This window comes from Scomber japonicus, chromosome 6, assembly GCF_027409825.1.
Source record: "Scomber japonicus isolate fScoJap1 chromosome 6, fScoJap1.pri, whole genome shotgun sequence".
In the NCBI taxonomy this organism is placed as follows: Eukaryota; Metazoa; Chordata; class Actinopteri; order Scombriformes; family Scombridae; genus Scomber; species Scomber japonicus.
In genome coordinates this window covers 7,707,601-7,722,091 of record NC_070583.1, presented here as the reverse complement: position 1 = coordinate 7,722,091, position 14,491 = coordinate 7,707,601, and the positions used below count along the sequence as shown (strand labels likewise).

The following is a 14,491-nucleotide window of genomic DNA, read 5'->3' as shown; positions in this document are numbered from 1 at the left end:
CGCAAAAAAGATTGCTTTACAATAAAAGAAAACAGGAGTAGCATTTTTATCTGGATTAAGATTCTACAGTTTGCCACAATTTTGCTAGTTACTGGTTGTATATGATCATATGTCTATGTTGTGTTAAGCGCTTGTTGCGCTGCCCCCAACTCGCCAAAAAATATCAAGTAATGCAGGTTTATTATAACAATGATTTCCAAAAACAAGTTAAATGAGAGACACATTTCTCGTTCAAAAAACTCTTTGTAATCTGAGAGAGGTCAGGACAGCTTTGATTAAGCTTCTATGCAAAGTTGGGGCCAATTCATGGACCAGAAGATTACAAGATTTCCTGCAGTGAAAAATCACTTCCAAAATTTTGATCATCCTCTATGAAAATACAGAGAAAATAAAAGCAGTCCTCTTTGGAGCAGACAGTATTATGGGATAGGGATTATGAGAAATGTGGTTTAGAGGCTCTAGCACAAATAATACCACTGATGTGAAGTCCAAGAGTTCAACTGTCTCTCACCACTAATTTTTATTTTTTGATGAATATAGCAAGTTTCAGAAAATACTACTTTATCTTGAAATGATGGTGTATGCATGAATGCTGCAGCTACTGACTCTAGCTGTTTGTGTGCCATTGGGTAGTCCACACTGGATTTCTGTTGATGTTTTGTTCTTTTTTTCTTCTGTATTTCTGTCAATAACATCAAATGTCAAGTCTGTTGTTTTAACCAATTTCCCTTTGTCATGACACAGGTACAATGCTGGTCTGTTTGTTTGTCTTGCTCTGAAGTGTTTTGATCAAACCTGGGCCACACACACTCTCTCTCACCCCTTAGGGCACAGGGCGCTGGCAGCACACACAAACACACATCTGGTATCAGTCTAAGTAAAGCTCTGTTTATCCCCGTAAATGGACTCCTACCTGACTGACCGGTTTGGCTGTCCTCTCTATGGACTCCATCTTTTCTCTTCGTCAGTCTGCTTCAAAGCTGACGGCTGACATATACGAGCAGTGTTTGAGTGTGTTTTACAAGGATGTTTTTGTGCGTGTTTGTAATGAGAGGGACAGATAAAAAGAGAACCACAGAGAGAAAGTAATGTAATAGCAAAGAAGATTTCTAGAGGTTGACTCTGAGTTTTACTAGAGGCTATTATTTTACTTGTTGAGTGTGGGTATTAAACATAAAGCAACATAAAGAAGAAAGAGCATGAATTAGTCTGATTAATTAAGAGGACACATTCCTTTGTACAAGAACACATTTAATTTCACTCACATGGAACCAAAGATAAAACCAATTAATGTAGTACCTTATCCAATCAGTGTTAAAATGATTACAACATGTGACATTTGTTCTTCTTCAGTCTTCATTTAAAGGCATCATTACATTCATTGGTGGTTGTATGACATTAAGACTCAAACTTAACATTGTCCAACAATGGCGTGCAGCTGGTCGAGTGGTTAAGAGCACATGCCACATACACAGCGGACCCTAATGCAAATACTGACCAACCATCTACTAGCTGGTTTTGTGTCATGTTAACTCACTGCAGTCAATTTAATTGCATTGTGACTAATTATTGCATTATCAGCAATTGGAAAGCAACTGTTTCAGCAACAGACAGTGAGACTGGTGTTTAGTGATGAATTGTTACAGGCCTTTAAACAGCAGACATTTTGACTTGTTACAATAAAATAGATTTAACAGTGCCAGCAGCTATGTGACTTGACCCAAACATTCACAACTGCATGCTGACAATGATAATACTACGAAAAACTTCACCACAATTCATCCATCCTCATGGTGGTGCAAGAGAAAAAGTCAGGGGATTACCAAAGCCAGCATGAATCTCTGGGGACCATGAAAGTCCCCAAAAATTTCAGAACAATCCATCAAATAGCTGTTGAGATATTGTGACAATATTTTGCTAGCATGGCTATAAGACAGAGGAGTTACTAATAATATTAATGATGCCACTGTTTTTTGTTCAAGCCTTCCAGTTATAGTGTGACAGTGAGGCAGCGTTGAAACTGAAGTAAGAAAATAGAATTCAGCCATCAGTCGTGCTTTTATCTATCCCTAAGCATAGGGCTAGGCAATATATCAATATTAAGTCGACACTGTGATACGAGACTAGATATCATGTTCGATATTGGATGTTGTAATATCATATGGCATACGTGTTGTCTTGATGATGCAGTCTGAATTTACCAGACTGTTGTAGCTGTTCTTCTATTTGCATTTACCCCACTTAGTCATTATATCCACATTACTGATGTTTATTTATCAAAAATCTCATTGTGTAAATATTTTGTGAAAGCACCAATTTTCATTCCTACAGTATTGAGCGTTCCCTACTGTAATTCTGACAAATCTGTACTTCATCAGTAGTTTTTAGCATCAGCAAAATCAAAGCAAAACATAAGAAACATATTTAGTTTCACAGAAACCCAAAGTCACCTTTTCAAACAAACAAAAATCAAACATCTGAGACATTCTAAAATAAAAATGAACAAGGGAGGAAGGGAGTGAGGAGTCTGCATTCACTGGTGTTTCTGAAGTTCTGCTCAGTTCGTCCTTAGTATGGTTTTTTCTGCTCAGGACAAATACACATATACACAGAGATTAAAATGTGGTTTCCATTGCTGGTGATGGTTAAATCAGGACTGTTAAGATTAAAATGAACAGTCATGTTTTCATATCATCTTACCTGCACTGATCGCTTTCTTACTGTGGAAGGAAAAAATCATAATTACTCTTTTCTCATATGTCAAAGTGACACAAACACAGTGGTTCTCAAATTTTCATGTGACTGACACACAAACACATTTCAACATATTTGCACCCATATAGGGCGATTGTATGTTGGTGATATCAACCTGTTTGTATGAGGGTTTCGACACTCACCTGAGTTCAAGTAGGCCAGCATTACTACCAGAAGGACCAGCAGTAGAACAATGATGAGGCCAACAGAGAGGTAAAAAAACCAACTGGCTGGTTCTGTGTCGAAACATAAAACAGACAAGAGATGTCAGATGTAGTCCTCTGCTGCCACTGAGTGTTAGCTCAGGGAACTGCAGTGACATGGTACCCTCCTCTCACCTTCAACATTCAGTATGAAACTCTTTTTGATGGGTACTCGCAGGGATTTATGAGAGACGCTGCATGTAAACTGCCTGCCCGAGATCCCGAGTGAAGCCTCAAGGTAAAAGAAAGCCGTAAGCGAGTAGGTCTTGTCTGGGTTGTGTTTGTGGCTGGACAGCAGGACATTCTGCAGTACCTTGGGGAGAGGAGAACCAACTCTCTGGCCTGACACTTTTGGGTCCTGTTGATACCACACTATTTCCACATCTAGAGGGTAGTAGCTCTCTGCCTCACACATCACCTTCTGCTCCTCACCCTCCTGCAGCGAGAGAATAGGTGCGACGTTGAGGGAGACATGAGGAGGCTCTGAGGAAAGGAGGAGGAGAAAATAAAATTAATTTTCAGTGAGGGGTTTCTTTCTCCAGGTGCCATTAGCCAGTACAGTGTGCAACATTCATTATTTTTCCAGGAGAGAGTTATTTCTCAGACTTCAAATTGCTAACTGCTGCTTCTCTGTTTTTCAATTAATCAAAAGAATATTTAGTCAATTTAGTCAAAGCATTTTGTGAAACATATTTATTTGGTGAGAGTTAGACAATAAGACTGATATCACTCTCCATATCTGTAAGCTAAATATGAAGCTAGAGCCAGTAGACAGTTAGCCTAGCATGGCTCTGCCCAAAGTAAAAAAACAAAACAAACTCACTAATTATCATGTTATAACTTGTTATTTTAATCTGTACAAAAAAAATAAATGTTAAGAAGACATGTTGTGGTTTTATGGGGGACTATGTATGTGCTTTTGACTAGGAGCAGTGGCCTCTTGGACTTTCCTTGTCACAGCCTTTATGCTAAGCTATACTTACCATCTCCTGACTCAAGCTTAATTTAAACTAATATGCCTATTTCCCAAAACTTCAACCTTTTAAATATGAAAGTATAATTAACTGTGAAACTCTGAGAGTTCCAACATTAGTCCATTATTATTTTATTGATTCATGTCAGTAGTCATTCCTCAATCTATTGCTGACACAAAAGCTATTTTTAACTTTGGAAACAGTACTTTGACAGAGCAAACTCCATCTGCTGATGAAGATCATTAGATGTAATTTAAACTCCAAAAAAGCTTGTAAGCAGACATCATGTATCATGTATTCAACTCTCTCTCACCTTCGATGTGCAGACTTATATCCAGACTGGCAAACAGCGGCAACACTGACACCGAACAAATGTATGTCCCTTCACTGCTCATCTTGGAGAACTGCAGTGTATAAGAAGCGTCCCCATCGGCCAGACTCCTCAGTCCAACTCCAGACCCCTGGGTCTGCCCTGAGCGGCTGATATGGCTGAAGAGTCGAGTTCTCTCTCCTCGATTTTGCCAGTGCCACTCCACAGTGACATTTGGTCCCTTGTGGTCGACAGCAAACTGGCAGTGGAACTTTTGTTGGGACCCCAGTTTTGCTTTCACTGATGGAGTTTGTGTTTTCATGCCCATGGTAACTACAAAAGCAAAAAGCAAAAAGACAGAGGCACACAGATATGCATTTTAGTTTTTAGAAATAAACACAAATTTTGAAGATTATTCCAGGTTTCACTCGACTATCAACTAAAAACAAACGTATTTATCCAAACATTATCATATTGGCTGTAAGTAAGGTCAAAAATATTGGCACCAGTTGTAATTATTACCTGTTGTAATGAGTATCTCTGTGTCACTGATGGAAGACCAGCTGCGGTAGTCCTGCTGGCCAGTGGGTGGTTGTGCAGATGGGTGTCTGAGGAAGCTGGTGACTATGAATAGGCCCTTTGTGTGTTTCAGGGTGCAGGTGAACCAGCGGTTGTACTCCTCAGTCGATTTTGCAGGCCAGCGGACATGGATGCCTGCTGTGCTGTACCTACGTATCTCACACTCCAGCTGGTCTGCTTCCACACCCTCCACATAACGCCGCATGTCCAACTTAGATCCTACAACACAATACAATGAAATAGAATAGAATAGAATAGAATAGAAAAGGTCCCAGTGTGTTGCTCCTACAGGCTACAGGCCTTACCGGTGACAAGGAAGGTGATGGCATCTGGATTAACAGGAGTGTCTCCTTTTTTACCAAACTGCAGCATGGCGTTTCTGTGGAGCCACTGAGTCTCAGTGTGATTCTCAATATTCCTAAATACATGTTCATCAATGAACTGACAGGGCAGCCATGAGAACTGATGGACACTCTGCACGCCTGAGACACACAAACACACACACACACACACACACACACAGAGAGAGAGAGAGAGAGAGAGAGAGACTAAGGCCGAATGTATAATAGTAGTTTATTTCCTGTTATAGTCTGGACCTTATGGCTGCAAAAAAAAAACACACTTCTCAACTCGAAATGTAAACTGCAAACTTTTTCAATCTGTAATATAGCTTTAGGCAATGACTTACCTGCACAGAGACACGAGTAAATAAGTATCTTTAAGATTAAACCCATGATTGTTCATTTGGTTGTTTCTCCTTGTTGCACCACGGAGTTGATAGTGAGTAGGTTTCACTTTCACTTTGAAGGAAAAAAAACTTTGAGCGCATGACGTATGACGTTTAAAAATAAAAACGAAAGAATAAAGGACAAAATCTTTGAAAATAATACTTGAAAAAAGCTCAAATAAACACAAACACATCAAGCATACGTAATGTTTTAAACAATCAGTTGTGTCTGTGTACTACATACTTTGCCGGGTTGGTAATTTGATTTGATATGTTGAGGATTCGTCTACAGTATTTTGTAGATAAAGCCGGCAAGGTAAAGACACAGCACATATTTCGTGCTTCTAAAATATTTTGCTAAATTAATTTCGATGTGAGCATTATTTCTCAGGCAGTCTCGTTTTTAAACCGAGACACATACAGTACTATGTGTCCTCTAGAGGCGCTGTGAGGATATGTGAACCAGTGAACGTCTGAAAGCAGCGAGTCTTTTTTTCCCTCTTTTATTTCACAGTCTCCATGAAGATATCACTATCATAGGAATACAGAGTTTTTAAAAAAAGTAAAATACAAAAATGGAGAAAATAAGTACAATAAAATCATGACAATGATTTAAATGTAGGGCTGATGCAGACATAAATCACACAAGGTTGATTTTTGGTTAAACAAATTTGAAAAACTAAAATAATTAGGCAGACTAGGCAGATAAACTTTGCAGTGTCTTTTTGTAAACTTTCAATTACTTCATTAAATAAACACTTGCTCTCTGAAAATATGCATTTATGTATATAATGTTTGGCAAATAATATCAACAAATAAACATTTAGTTATGTCTGTGGATCCCTGAAAATTGTAGCACATTATAAATAAAAAATATTATTATTATTACGTTTAGCAATAATAAATCCAGCAAGATATTACCAAATGAACATGGTGTTATATAAACTCCAACATGTGTCAGTGTTTCTGACTGAGCTTTACAATATTAACAATATACACCAATATCAGGTTTAAACTCAATGCTTAACGAGGTAGCATTTGTGAATAATCTTATATATCACAGCTCTTATGTGGTTGTATGGTAATTCTACTACACAGGTACATTCAGTAAAGATACATCTTGTTGAAAACATTCCCTATAAAAGGCGTCAGTGGGGTTTAAGGAGGAGATTTGATTGGGACAAGTTGTATCTTTAAATTACATTACAGATCCAATTCAAATTGCTTGTTTAACAGATTTAAATTCTTTAAAGGGAAACTTTGAAATACACTCTTCATTACTTAGAATGTCAACTGTAGTCATTAAGCAGCTGATCAACCAATACTGTTTTGGTCAAACCAAATTTTTAAGAAAAAAAAAAGTTTTGGTGACAATGTTGAGGAGGAAAATGGCTGTTTGTTTGTTTTTTTTTGTTTTTTGTTTTTTAGAGCAACTGACTGATTAGACAACTGAAGGAAGATTAAATCCGGAAGGAAGCAGTAATTTAATGCATCAAGGATGCCAAGAACTGTAAAACCTAAAAGAAAGAGGTGAAGGATTTCAAGGATACAGTATATTGCACTAAGTACTGATAGTTAGCATCAGCAAAATGAAAAATCCCAAAAAACCAAAACCAAAATCCCAAAATCAACATAAAAAACAAACATCTGGGACATTCTGACAGCAGAAGTGGACAATCTGCCTTTACTGGTCTTCAAGATGTTCTGGTCATTCCGTCAGGGCTGCTCAGTATATTTTGTTCTGCTCAGGACAAGCACACATATGCAGACACATACACAGACATTAAAATGTTTCCATTGATGGTGATGGTTAAATCAAAACTTAAGATTTAAAGGAACACGTTAGGTTTTCATATCATCTTACCTGCACCTGATATTTTCCTGTGGAGGAAATAAATAATAATTAGTATCTCTTGCATCAATGCTTCATATGTCAAAATGATACAAACACAGTGGTTCTCATATGTTTTCATGTAACTAGCACACAGATACATTTCATCATATTTGGGCCCATAAAGGATGATTATTTGCTGGTGATTTAGCATTGACCTGTATAATTTCCTATCAACCTTTTTGTACGAGGTTCTCCGCACTCACCTAAGCCCCAGTAGACCAGCCTGATAACAAGGTAGAGCAACAGTAAGACCACCATGATGCGAGTGACGTAAAACAGCCAACTGATGTGTTCTGGGCCAATAAAACAGACAACAGAAAAACATGAGGTTTCTAGTCTCGTGATACCAGATAATCAGAGATGTCTGCTCACTGAAGTCTGGGGATTTCTACATGCATAGCAGTTTCTTGAACAGCAGTATGAACAACCACTACCAAACCTACATCCTGTGCATTTTGCTGAGGACTCACCTTACCAGAAATGATGCCCTTTCATTCACCTTCATAGTGAACTGTAGGTCACTATAGCAAGCTGTTTTAACAGACTTGGTACCAATAAAACAGATAACATAAAGACATGAGGTGTCTAGTCTCTTGATACCAGAGATGTCTGCCCACCAAAGTCTTGGGAGTTGCTTGAACAGCAGGATGAACAACCGCTAGCACATTTTTCAGGGACTCAACCTTACTGGAAGTGATGCCCCCCACCATTCACCTCCATAGTAACATGTCATTATGGCAAGCTGTTTTAACATTTAATAGCTAGACTGGATACCTATTGCAGTTATCTGTAATACAATTCTTCCTAGTCAAATCAACATTTCAGATATCCACAGTGACATTCTTCCTTAGACAAATTATGTCACTTTTGCCATTGATGTGTATTGGGCTTTCAATACCCACAGCTGCATTTTTTAATATCTGCAATACATTTCTTACTAGGAAAAAATCTAATTCAAAATATATACAAGCCAATTTCTACTAGTGTCAATTTAAATGTCCTATATGAAAATAGACACCCCTCCCCAAAGAAAAAAACATTCAACATATCATAAATCATCCAAAATATATTGTGGCTAGAACGTTTTTTTAATGGGAAACTGCATTTTTACCAGAAAAAATACAATTGTGGACATCTGTATAAATACTGTGGATATCCATGATTGTAGTTCTTCCTATCCAGCATGCAGTGGGTGATGTACTGCAAATTGGTCAGTGACTGGTTTTGGTTTCGGGGGGGCCCTAAAGCCTTTGGAATGGTTCTGCAAAGCAAGTTTGTTTTTACACTCTACCTGTTTCCACTCAGTTTTAACAATGAAATGTGGAGACTTTCCCAGTCTCTGTAAGTGATACTTCTGTAAGGCTCACCTGAGTCTATGAGGTGCCAGATATATTCTGTGGTAGCTCAGGGAACTGCAGTGATATAGTACCCTCCTCTCACCTTTAACATGCAGAGTGAAACTCTTTCTGATGGGCTCGTGCAGGGACTGATGAGAGACACTGCATGTAAACAGACTGCCCGAGTCCCCGACTAAAGCCTCTAAGAAGAAGTAAGCTGAGCTCGAGAAGGTCTTGTCCGAGTTGCTTTTGTGGCTGGACAGTTCATGCAGCATCTTAGCGGGAGGAGGTCTCTGGCCTGCCACTGCCGGGTCATGCTGGTACCAAATTATGTCGACATCCAGAGGGTAAAACCTCTCTGCCGCACAAACCACCCTCTGCACTGAGCCCTCCTGCAGTGACAGAATAGGTCCAATGTTGAGGGAGACCTGGGGACGCTCTGAGGAGTGAGGAGAGGGGAGAGAAGGGAATAACTTAGCAATTAAAACTGATGGTAGTTCAGTTTCTTTTCAAACAACAATGCTAAATATCTGCTGGTTCCAGCTTACCAATCGCTCCTTCTCCACCCAAATGACCAAAACAAGCAAACTACATTTGGCTCTGGGAAATCATATAATTTTTCAACATTTATAGGATAACTGATAAATCAGTAATATGTGAGAGACTCAGTGATAATTAAAATAGCTGCAGTGCTCCAGTTGTAGCCTTGCAGTATATATTAATATGTCTGGGCTTAGATAGAGTAAAGGTTGAAGTTGTCTTTGTGATTGAACTATGGCTAATCCATACTAAATGACTAGTTAGACATTTTACATTTTTTGAGGCCATGCTAAGAGACAATATCACTTTCATGTTGGTACACCAAATATGAAAAGATTAGATTATTAATACTGAAGCAAAAGTGTTAGAGCAGCATGTTACTGTTGTAGCTGCTGGAGGTGGAGCTAGATTGAACTGCTTTATATACAGTTAGCTATTTAAGTTCAGTGGTTCCAAATCTATTTTCAGTTTTTGGACTTATTCTGTGGTCTTTGAGTTTTAGTTAAATGTTGGATCATTTGAACATGTATTGAAATCAAACCATGTGAGAAGGGAAAATGTATAGGGAAAAGTCAATATTTGGTAGAACTGCTAACAACTCAGAAATACAGACACCAAAAGCCAAAAAGGTTGGAAACAACTGATTTCATCTTCAGCAATGTGTTGTATTTTAAAAGCTTGTCATATTACCCATTGTGTAAAAAGGTAACTAAAGCTGTCAAATAAATGTAGCATAGTGTAAGTATGTGGTAGCATCAAATTGAAACACTCAAGTACAAATACCTCAAAATTATACTGAAGTACAGTACTTAAGTAAATGCACTTAGTTACTTTGCACCACTGCTGCCTCCCTTTGTTTCCAGCCTCTATGCTAAGCTAAGCTAACCATCAACCAACCTTAGACAAGAGAGAGGTAGATCTTCCTGTTAAAACCTTGCAACCTTAAAAGTATTTCCATTATAATTAATTGTGATTCAAGGAAAGTTTTTTTTCATTGATTCAGTTATATAACTCCTAGTACTATTATGAATACTGTTGCAATTAGCAGGAGTGTTGCAATACTTTTCCCACTGACACTCTATTATTATTTAAAAATGTTACTATTAGCCCTAGTTTTGTGCTTCTACTGCTTCTTCATTTATTACAATGATTTGTGTGAGCATTATATTGCTGAAGAAAGTTCTTTCTTAACCTTGGTAATAGCAGTTTGACATACACACAGTCCACCTGCTGATGAAGAGCATGAGCCCTTGATGTGTTTCAAGGTGCAAAGCTTCAAAAAACTAGTATGTTTCATTTTTTGTAATAATGCTATTAAAAGTCCAAAATATATGCGTAGCTGCTAGATATTTGACACTAGTATCAGCTTTTACTCTTTCCCACCTTGGACATGCAGCTTTATATCCAGACTGGTGGACAGTGGCATCACTGACACTGAACAAACATACGTCCCTTCACTGCCCATCTCAGAGGAGAGGAGTGTATAAGAAGCGTCCCCTTCAATGAGGCTTGTCAGCCTAACTCCAGTCCCCTGGCTCTGCCCTGAGCGGCTGTTGTGCATAAAGAGTTGGGTTCTTGTACCAGGACGTTGCAAGTGCCACTCCACGGTGACGTTTGGTGCTTTGTGATCAAGGAAAAACTGGCAGTGCAGTTTTATCTGGGACCCCAGTTCTGCTTTCACTGATGGAGATTGAGTTGTCATGACCATGGTAACTATAAAAGCAAATGTGATAAGACAGAGACACACAGAGATACATCTTAGTTTTGAGACATGAACACAGCCTCTGATTGAGATATTGAACTCATCTTTAGCTATGTTCCATATCTCCAACAACTCAATAAGCACTGCAAACATGTATAGGCCTGAATACTGATAGCACATCTCTTTTTAGTAATTTGTATAACCTTCTTTCAAATCTCTCTCAGTCCAATTATAATTGGAAGCAACATGAATAGAATCATGAGCTAAACAGCATAGTTAATGTGTGATTTTGGCCTTTGTTATTTTTGACAACTTAGGCCACTGACAGCCAGAGAATACACATTCTTCTCCCTAGTTCACAGCACAACCTCTAGCAGCGAATTTTTTTCTGACAAATTACTCAATAACATTAATATTTCACACATCCACATCTGTCCTATAACTGTCATCTGCCACAATATCTAAAAACAGCTGTATACATCAAGTGGGGCCCTAGTTATGCTAGGGGACTTCAACACTTTACATGGGCTGTATGTCTTGGACACGGGTGAAGAGAGAAACACAGCTGATCACCATCTGGTGGCAAATTTGATCAGGTAGCAGGAGAGTACGTGGTGCAAACTGGTAAACCCAACATGTAGTGGGGGTGAAGTGGAAAAGTCAGGCAGAGACTGCAGAGGAATGTCTCATGTATCCTGGGGGACACTGGGGACATTGGCCATGTTCAGGACCTCAATTGTGGAGTCAGCTGCTCTGAGTTGTGGCCAGAAGGTCACTGGTGCCAGTCATGGTGATGACCTGAGAACTTGCTGGTGGTGGTTGTCAAGTTGAAAATGGCTGAACTTTAGCTTGGGGTATTCTGAAGCAACAGATGGATACCAGTACCCTGGTCTGTGCTTCAGTGGTTGCTGAGGAAAAAACCTGGGTGGAGGAGGATTTCAGGGAGGCCATGGAGTGGGACTTTTGGTTTGCCAGACGACTCAGGAAGGGGAAGCAGTGCATAGTGCAGGCTGTTTTCAGCAGGGCAGGAGAACTGCTGAGCTAGACCGTGAACATTGTCTGATGGTGGAAGGACACTTTGAGAAACTCTGTGGAGGAGGCAAAGATCTCACAATGCAAGGGAAGCCTTACCCATATCGCTCTCAGAAGTCGCTGAGGTAGTCAAGAGGGACAGGGTCTGTGGCCTGGCATATCGGGGTGGTAAATCAAATTTTTCAAAAGGGGGGTTGGAGGGTGTGTTTCAATCATGGCGGATTACCCTGCTCAGTCTTCCAGGGAAAGCTTATGCCACAGTGCTAGAAAGGGGGCCTGATAGTCAAACCTCAGATTCAGAAAGTGCAATCTAGATTCTGTCCTGGTCCAAGGTTTACAAGGGAACCTCGTGGGTAGTGCTGCAGGAGTATAGGACTTGGCCAGGCCATTATGTCAAACATCAATCCATAAATAACAGCAGTGAGAGCTGTGTCAGGAAAGTGGCAGAAAATGGATGGCTGGATATATACACACAACTTAGTCTTACAAGCTCGGTGACATATACATCTAAACCATCACTTGCATACACAATCTGACCTACAGCTTCCCTCTCCCTTATCTGCTTGTGAGCACTGTGTGTTGTCTTGGTGTCATGTAAAACTGATTTCTGCTGTTCATTCTTCCATTGTTTGTAAACTAGCTTACTGTATAACTTTGTCAAATTTAGTTATGCCGCCCTGCAGCAATAAAAAAGCTTAAACTGCGTCATAAACTATGTTGTAACTGTGCTATATTACATCAAAAATATTGGTACCAGTTGTAACTATTACCTGTTGTGATGAGCATCTCTGTGTCGCTGATAGGAGACCAACTGTGGTAGTCCGGCCGTCCAGAGGGCGGTTGATCAGATGGGTGTCTGAGGAAGCTGGTGGCAGTGAACAGGCCCTTGATGTGTTTCAAGGTGCAAGTGAACCAGCGGTTATACTCCTTTGTCCCCTTTACAGGCCAGCGGACATGGATGCCTGCTGTGCTGTACCTACGTATCTCACACTTCAGCTGGTCTGCTTCCACACCCTCCAGATACCGCCGCATTTCCAACTTAGATCCTGCAACACAATAAAATGAAATAGAATACAATAGAATAGAAAAGTTCTCAGTGTGTTGCGCCTATAGACTACAACTACAGGCCTTACCAATGACCAGGAATGTGATGGCATCTGGATTAATAGGAGTGTCTTCTTTTTGGCCAAACTGCAGCATAGCTTTTCTGTGGATCAGCTCGGTCTCAGTGTGATCCTCACTATTCACAAACACACGTTCATCTATGAACTGACAGGGCAGCCATGAGAACTGATGGGCACACTGCATACCTGACACACACACACACAGAGAGAGAGAGAGAGAGAGAGAGAGAGAGAGAGAGAGAGAGAGAGAGAGAGAGAGAGAGAGAGAGAGAGAGAGAGAGAGAGAGAATAAATCAGTACAAATAATACTATAGTATTGAAACTGCAAGCAGCAATGAACAGACCCTCACACTTTGAGCATGTTGGGAGGAGCCATGGTCTCCTCTTGGCGTTTGATTGACACACATCTGAATTGTCAGTATTATTAGACACTGTGAATGAGTCAAATATTTTTTTGTGTGTGCAGTATGTGTCACTGGAGATGGCATATTGAAAATTGTGTATGCATTTGATGAACTGTGTGTCATTAGGTTCCACTTCCTGTACCCCCATAGACAATAAGCTACATTTACCAGAGGGATGCGTGGTTATATATTTTTATGGATATTGGACATTGCATGTAGGATCTAACTATCACTTCCTGTGTCCAGTATTTGGTGCTCAAAAATAAACTAAATGTACATGTTGCTGCATAATGAGGAATGTGCAATCAAGTCAAAACTGCGTCATATTTCATGGCACAGAATCTATAAAAGTATATTTATTATAGGCTAGTTTCCTTATTCATGGCAAAATATACAGTTGTCCACCTCACCATGGCAACACAGTTCAACGAATGTAAAAAGCAAAATTTAACGTCATTAAAATATTCAGAAATTCCTTAAGTGAGCTGATTATTGCAGATGACGTCTCCTCACTTACACTGGTCAACATAAAAGGTCACTAACGTTGTATTTGCAGCGTGTATCAGCAAAGTATCCCTCACTCCTAGTCAGTCAGTAAATATAATATACAACAGTGGGCTATCGTAAATACATAGAAAAGTATAGTATAGTACAGTACAGTGGTCTAGTAAAGTTTCCTGTTATAGGATATTATGGCTCGAAAACATCAACTCGAAACATAAACTGCAAACCTTCTCAGTCTGTAATAAAACGTCACATAATAACTTACCTGCATATAGATACAAGTAAATAAGTATCCTTAAAATTAAACCCATGATTGTTCAGTGGTAGAAATCCGACAGAGGTGACAGTTGCAGGTTTCACTTTTACTTTTACTTGAGCGGAAAAGAATATCAATTGCTTGAGCAAAG

The 14,491-nt window shown here is 39.4% G+C and overlaps 2 protein-coding genes across 2 annotated transcripts; both read right to left on the bottom strand.

Moving 5' to 3' along the window:
* Positions 1 to 1,230: 1,230 nt before the first annotated feature.
* On the bottom strand, positions 1,231 to 5,613 carry dhrs13b.2 (dehydrogenase/reductase (SDR family) member 13b.2). Its single transcript, XM_053321615.1, has 8 exons — positions 5,509 to 5,613; positions 5,126 to 5,302; positions 4,764 to 5,039; positions 4,245 to 4,574; positions 3,093 to 3,440; positions 2,898 to 2,990; positions 2,701 to 2,720; positions 1,231 to 2,583 (listed from the first exon to the last, which is right to left on the bottom strand). The coding sequence occupies exons 1-8, from the start codon at positions 5,552 to 5,554 to the stop codon at positions 2,569 to 2,571; spliced, it is 1,305 nt and encodes a 434-aa protein (XP_053177590.1). The 5' UTR covers positions 5,555 to 5,613; the 3' UTR covers positions 1,231 to 2,568.
* Positions 5,614 to 6,130: 517 nt separating this feature from the next.
* LOC128361052 (tapasin-related protein-like) lies at positions 6,131 to 14,450 on the bottom strand. Its single transcript, XM_053321616.1, has 8 exons — positions 14,350 to 14,450; positions 13,186 to 13,362; positions 12,823 to 13,098; positions 10,702 to 11,031; positions 8,882 to 9,217; positions 7,645 to 7,734; positions 7,412 to 7,428; positions 6,131 to 7,288 (listed from the first exon to the last, which is right to left on the bottom strand). The coding sequence occupies exons 1-8, from the start codon at positions 14,393 to 14,395 to the stop codon at positions 7,274 to 7,276; spliced, it is 1,287 nt and encodes a 428-aa protein (XP_053177591.1). The 5' UTR covers positions 14,396 to 14,450; the 3' UTR covers positions 6,131 to 7,273.
* Between the last annotated feature and the right edge of the window lie 41 nt (positions 14,451 to 14,491).

What these genes read in the sequence shown, in the direction of transcription:
- dhrs13b.2 (XM_053321615.1), bottom strand. Translation starts at nt 5,554, where the DNA reads ATGGGTTTAATCTTAAAGATACTTATTTACTCGTGTCTCTGTGCAG. An exon ending in TTACTCGTGTCTCTGTGCAG is followed by an intron (nt 5,303 to 5,508) that starts GTAAGTCATTGC and finishes TGTGTGTCTCAG; the next exon opens with GCGTGCAGAGTGTCCATCAG. An exon ending in AGAGATACTCATTACAACAG is followed by an intron (nt 4,575 to 4,763) that starts GTAATAATTACA and finishes TTGCTTTTGTAG; the next exon opens with TTACCATGGGCATGAAAACA.
- LOC128361052 (XM_053321616.1), bottom strand. Translation starts at nt 14,395, where the DNA reads ATGGGTTTAATTTTAAGGATACTTATTTACTTGTATCTATATGCAG. An exon ending in AGAGATGCTCATCACAACAG is followed by an intron (nt 11,032 to 12,822) that starts GTAATAGTTACA and finishes TTGCTTTTATAG; the next exon opens with TTACCATGGTCATGACAACT. An exon ending in TATAAAGCTGCATGTCCAAG is followed by an intron (nt 9,218 to 10,701) that starts GTGGGAAAGAGT and finishes CTCACTCCTCAG; the next exon opens with AGCGTCCCCAGGTCTCCCTC.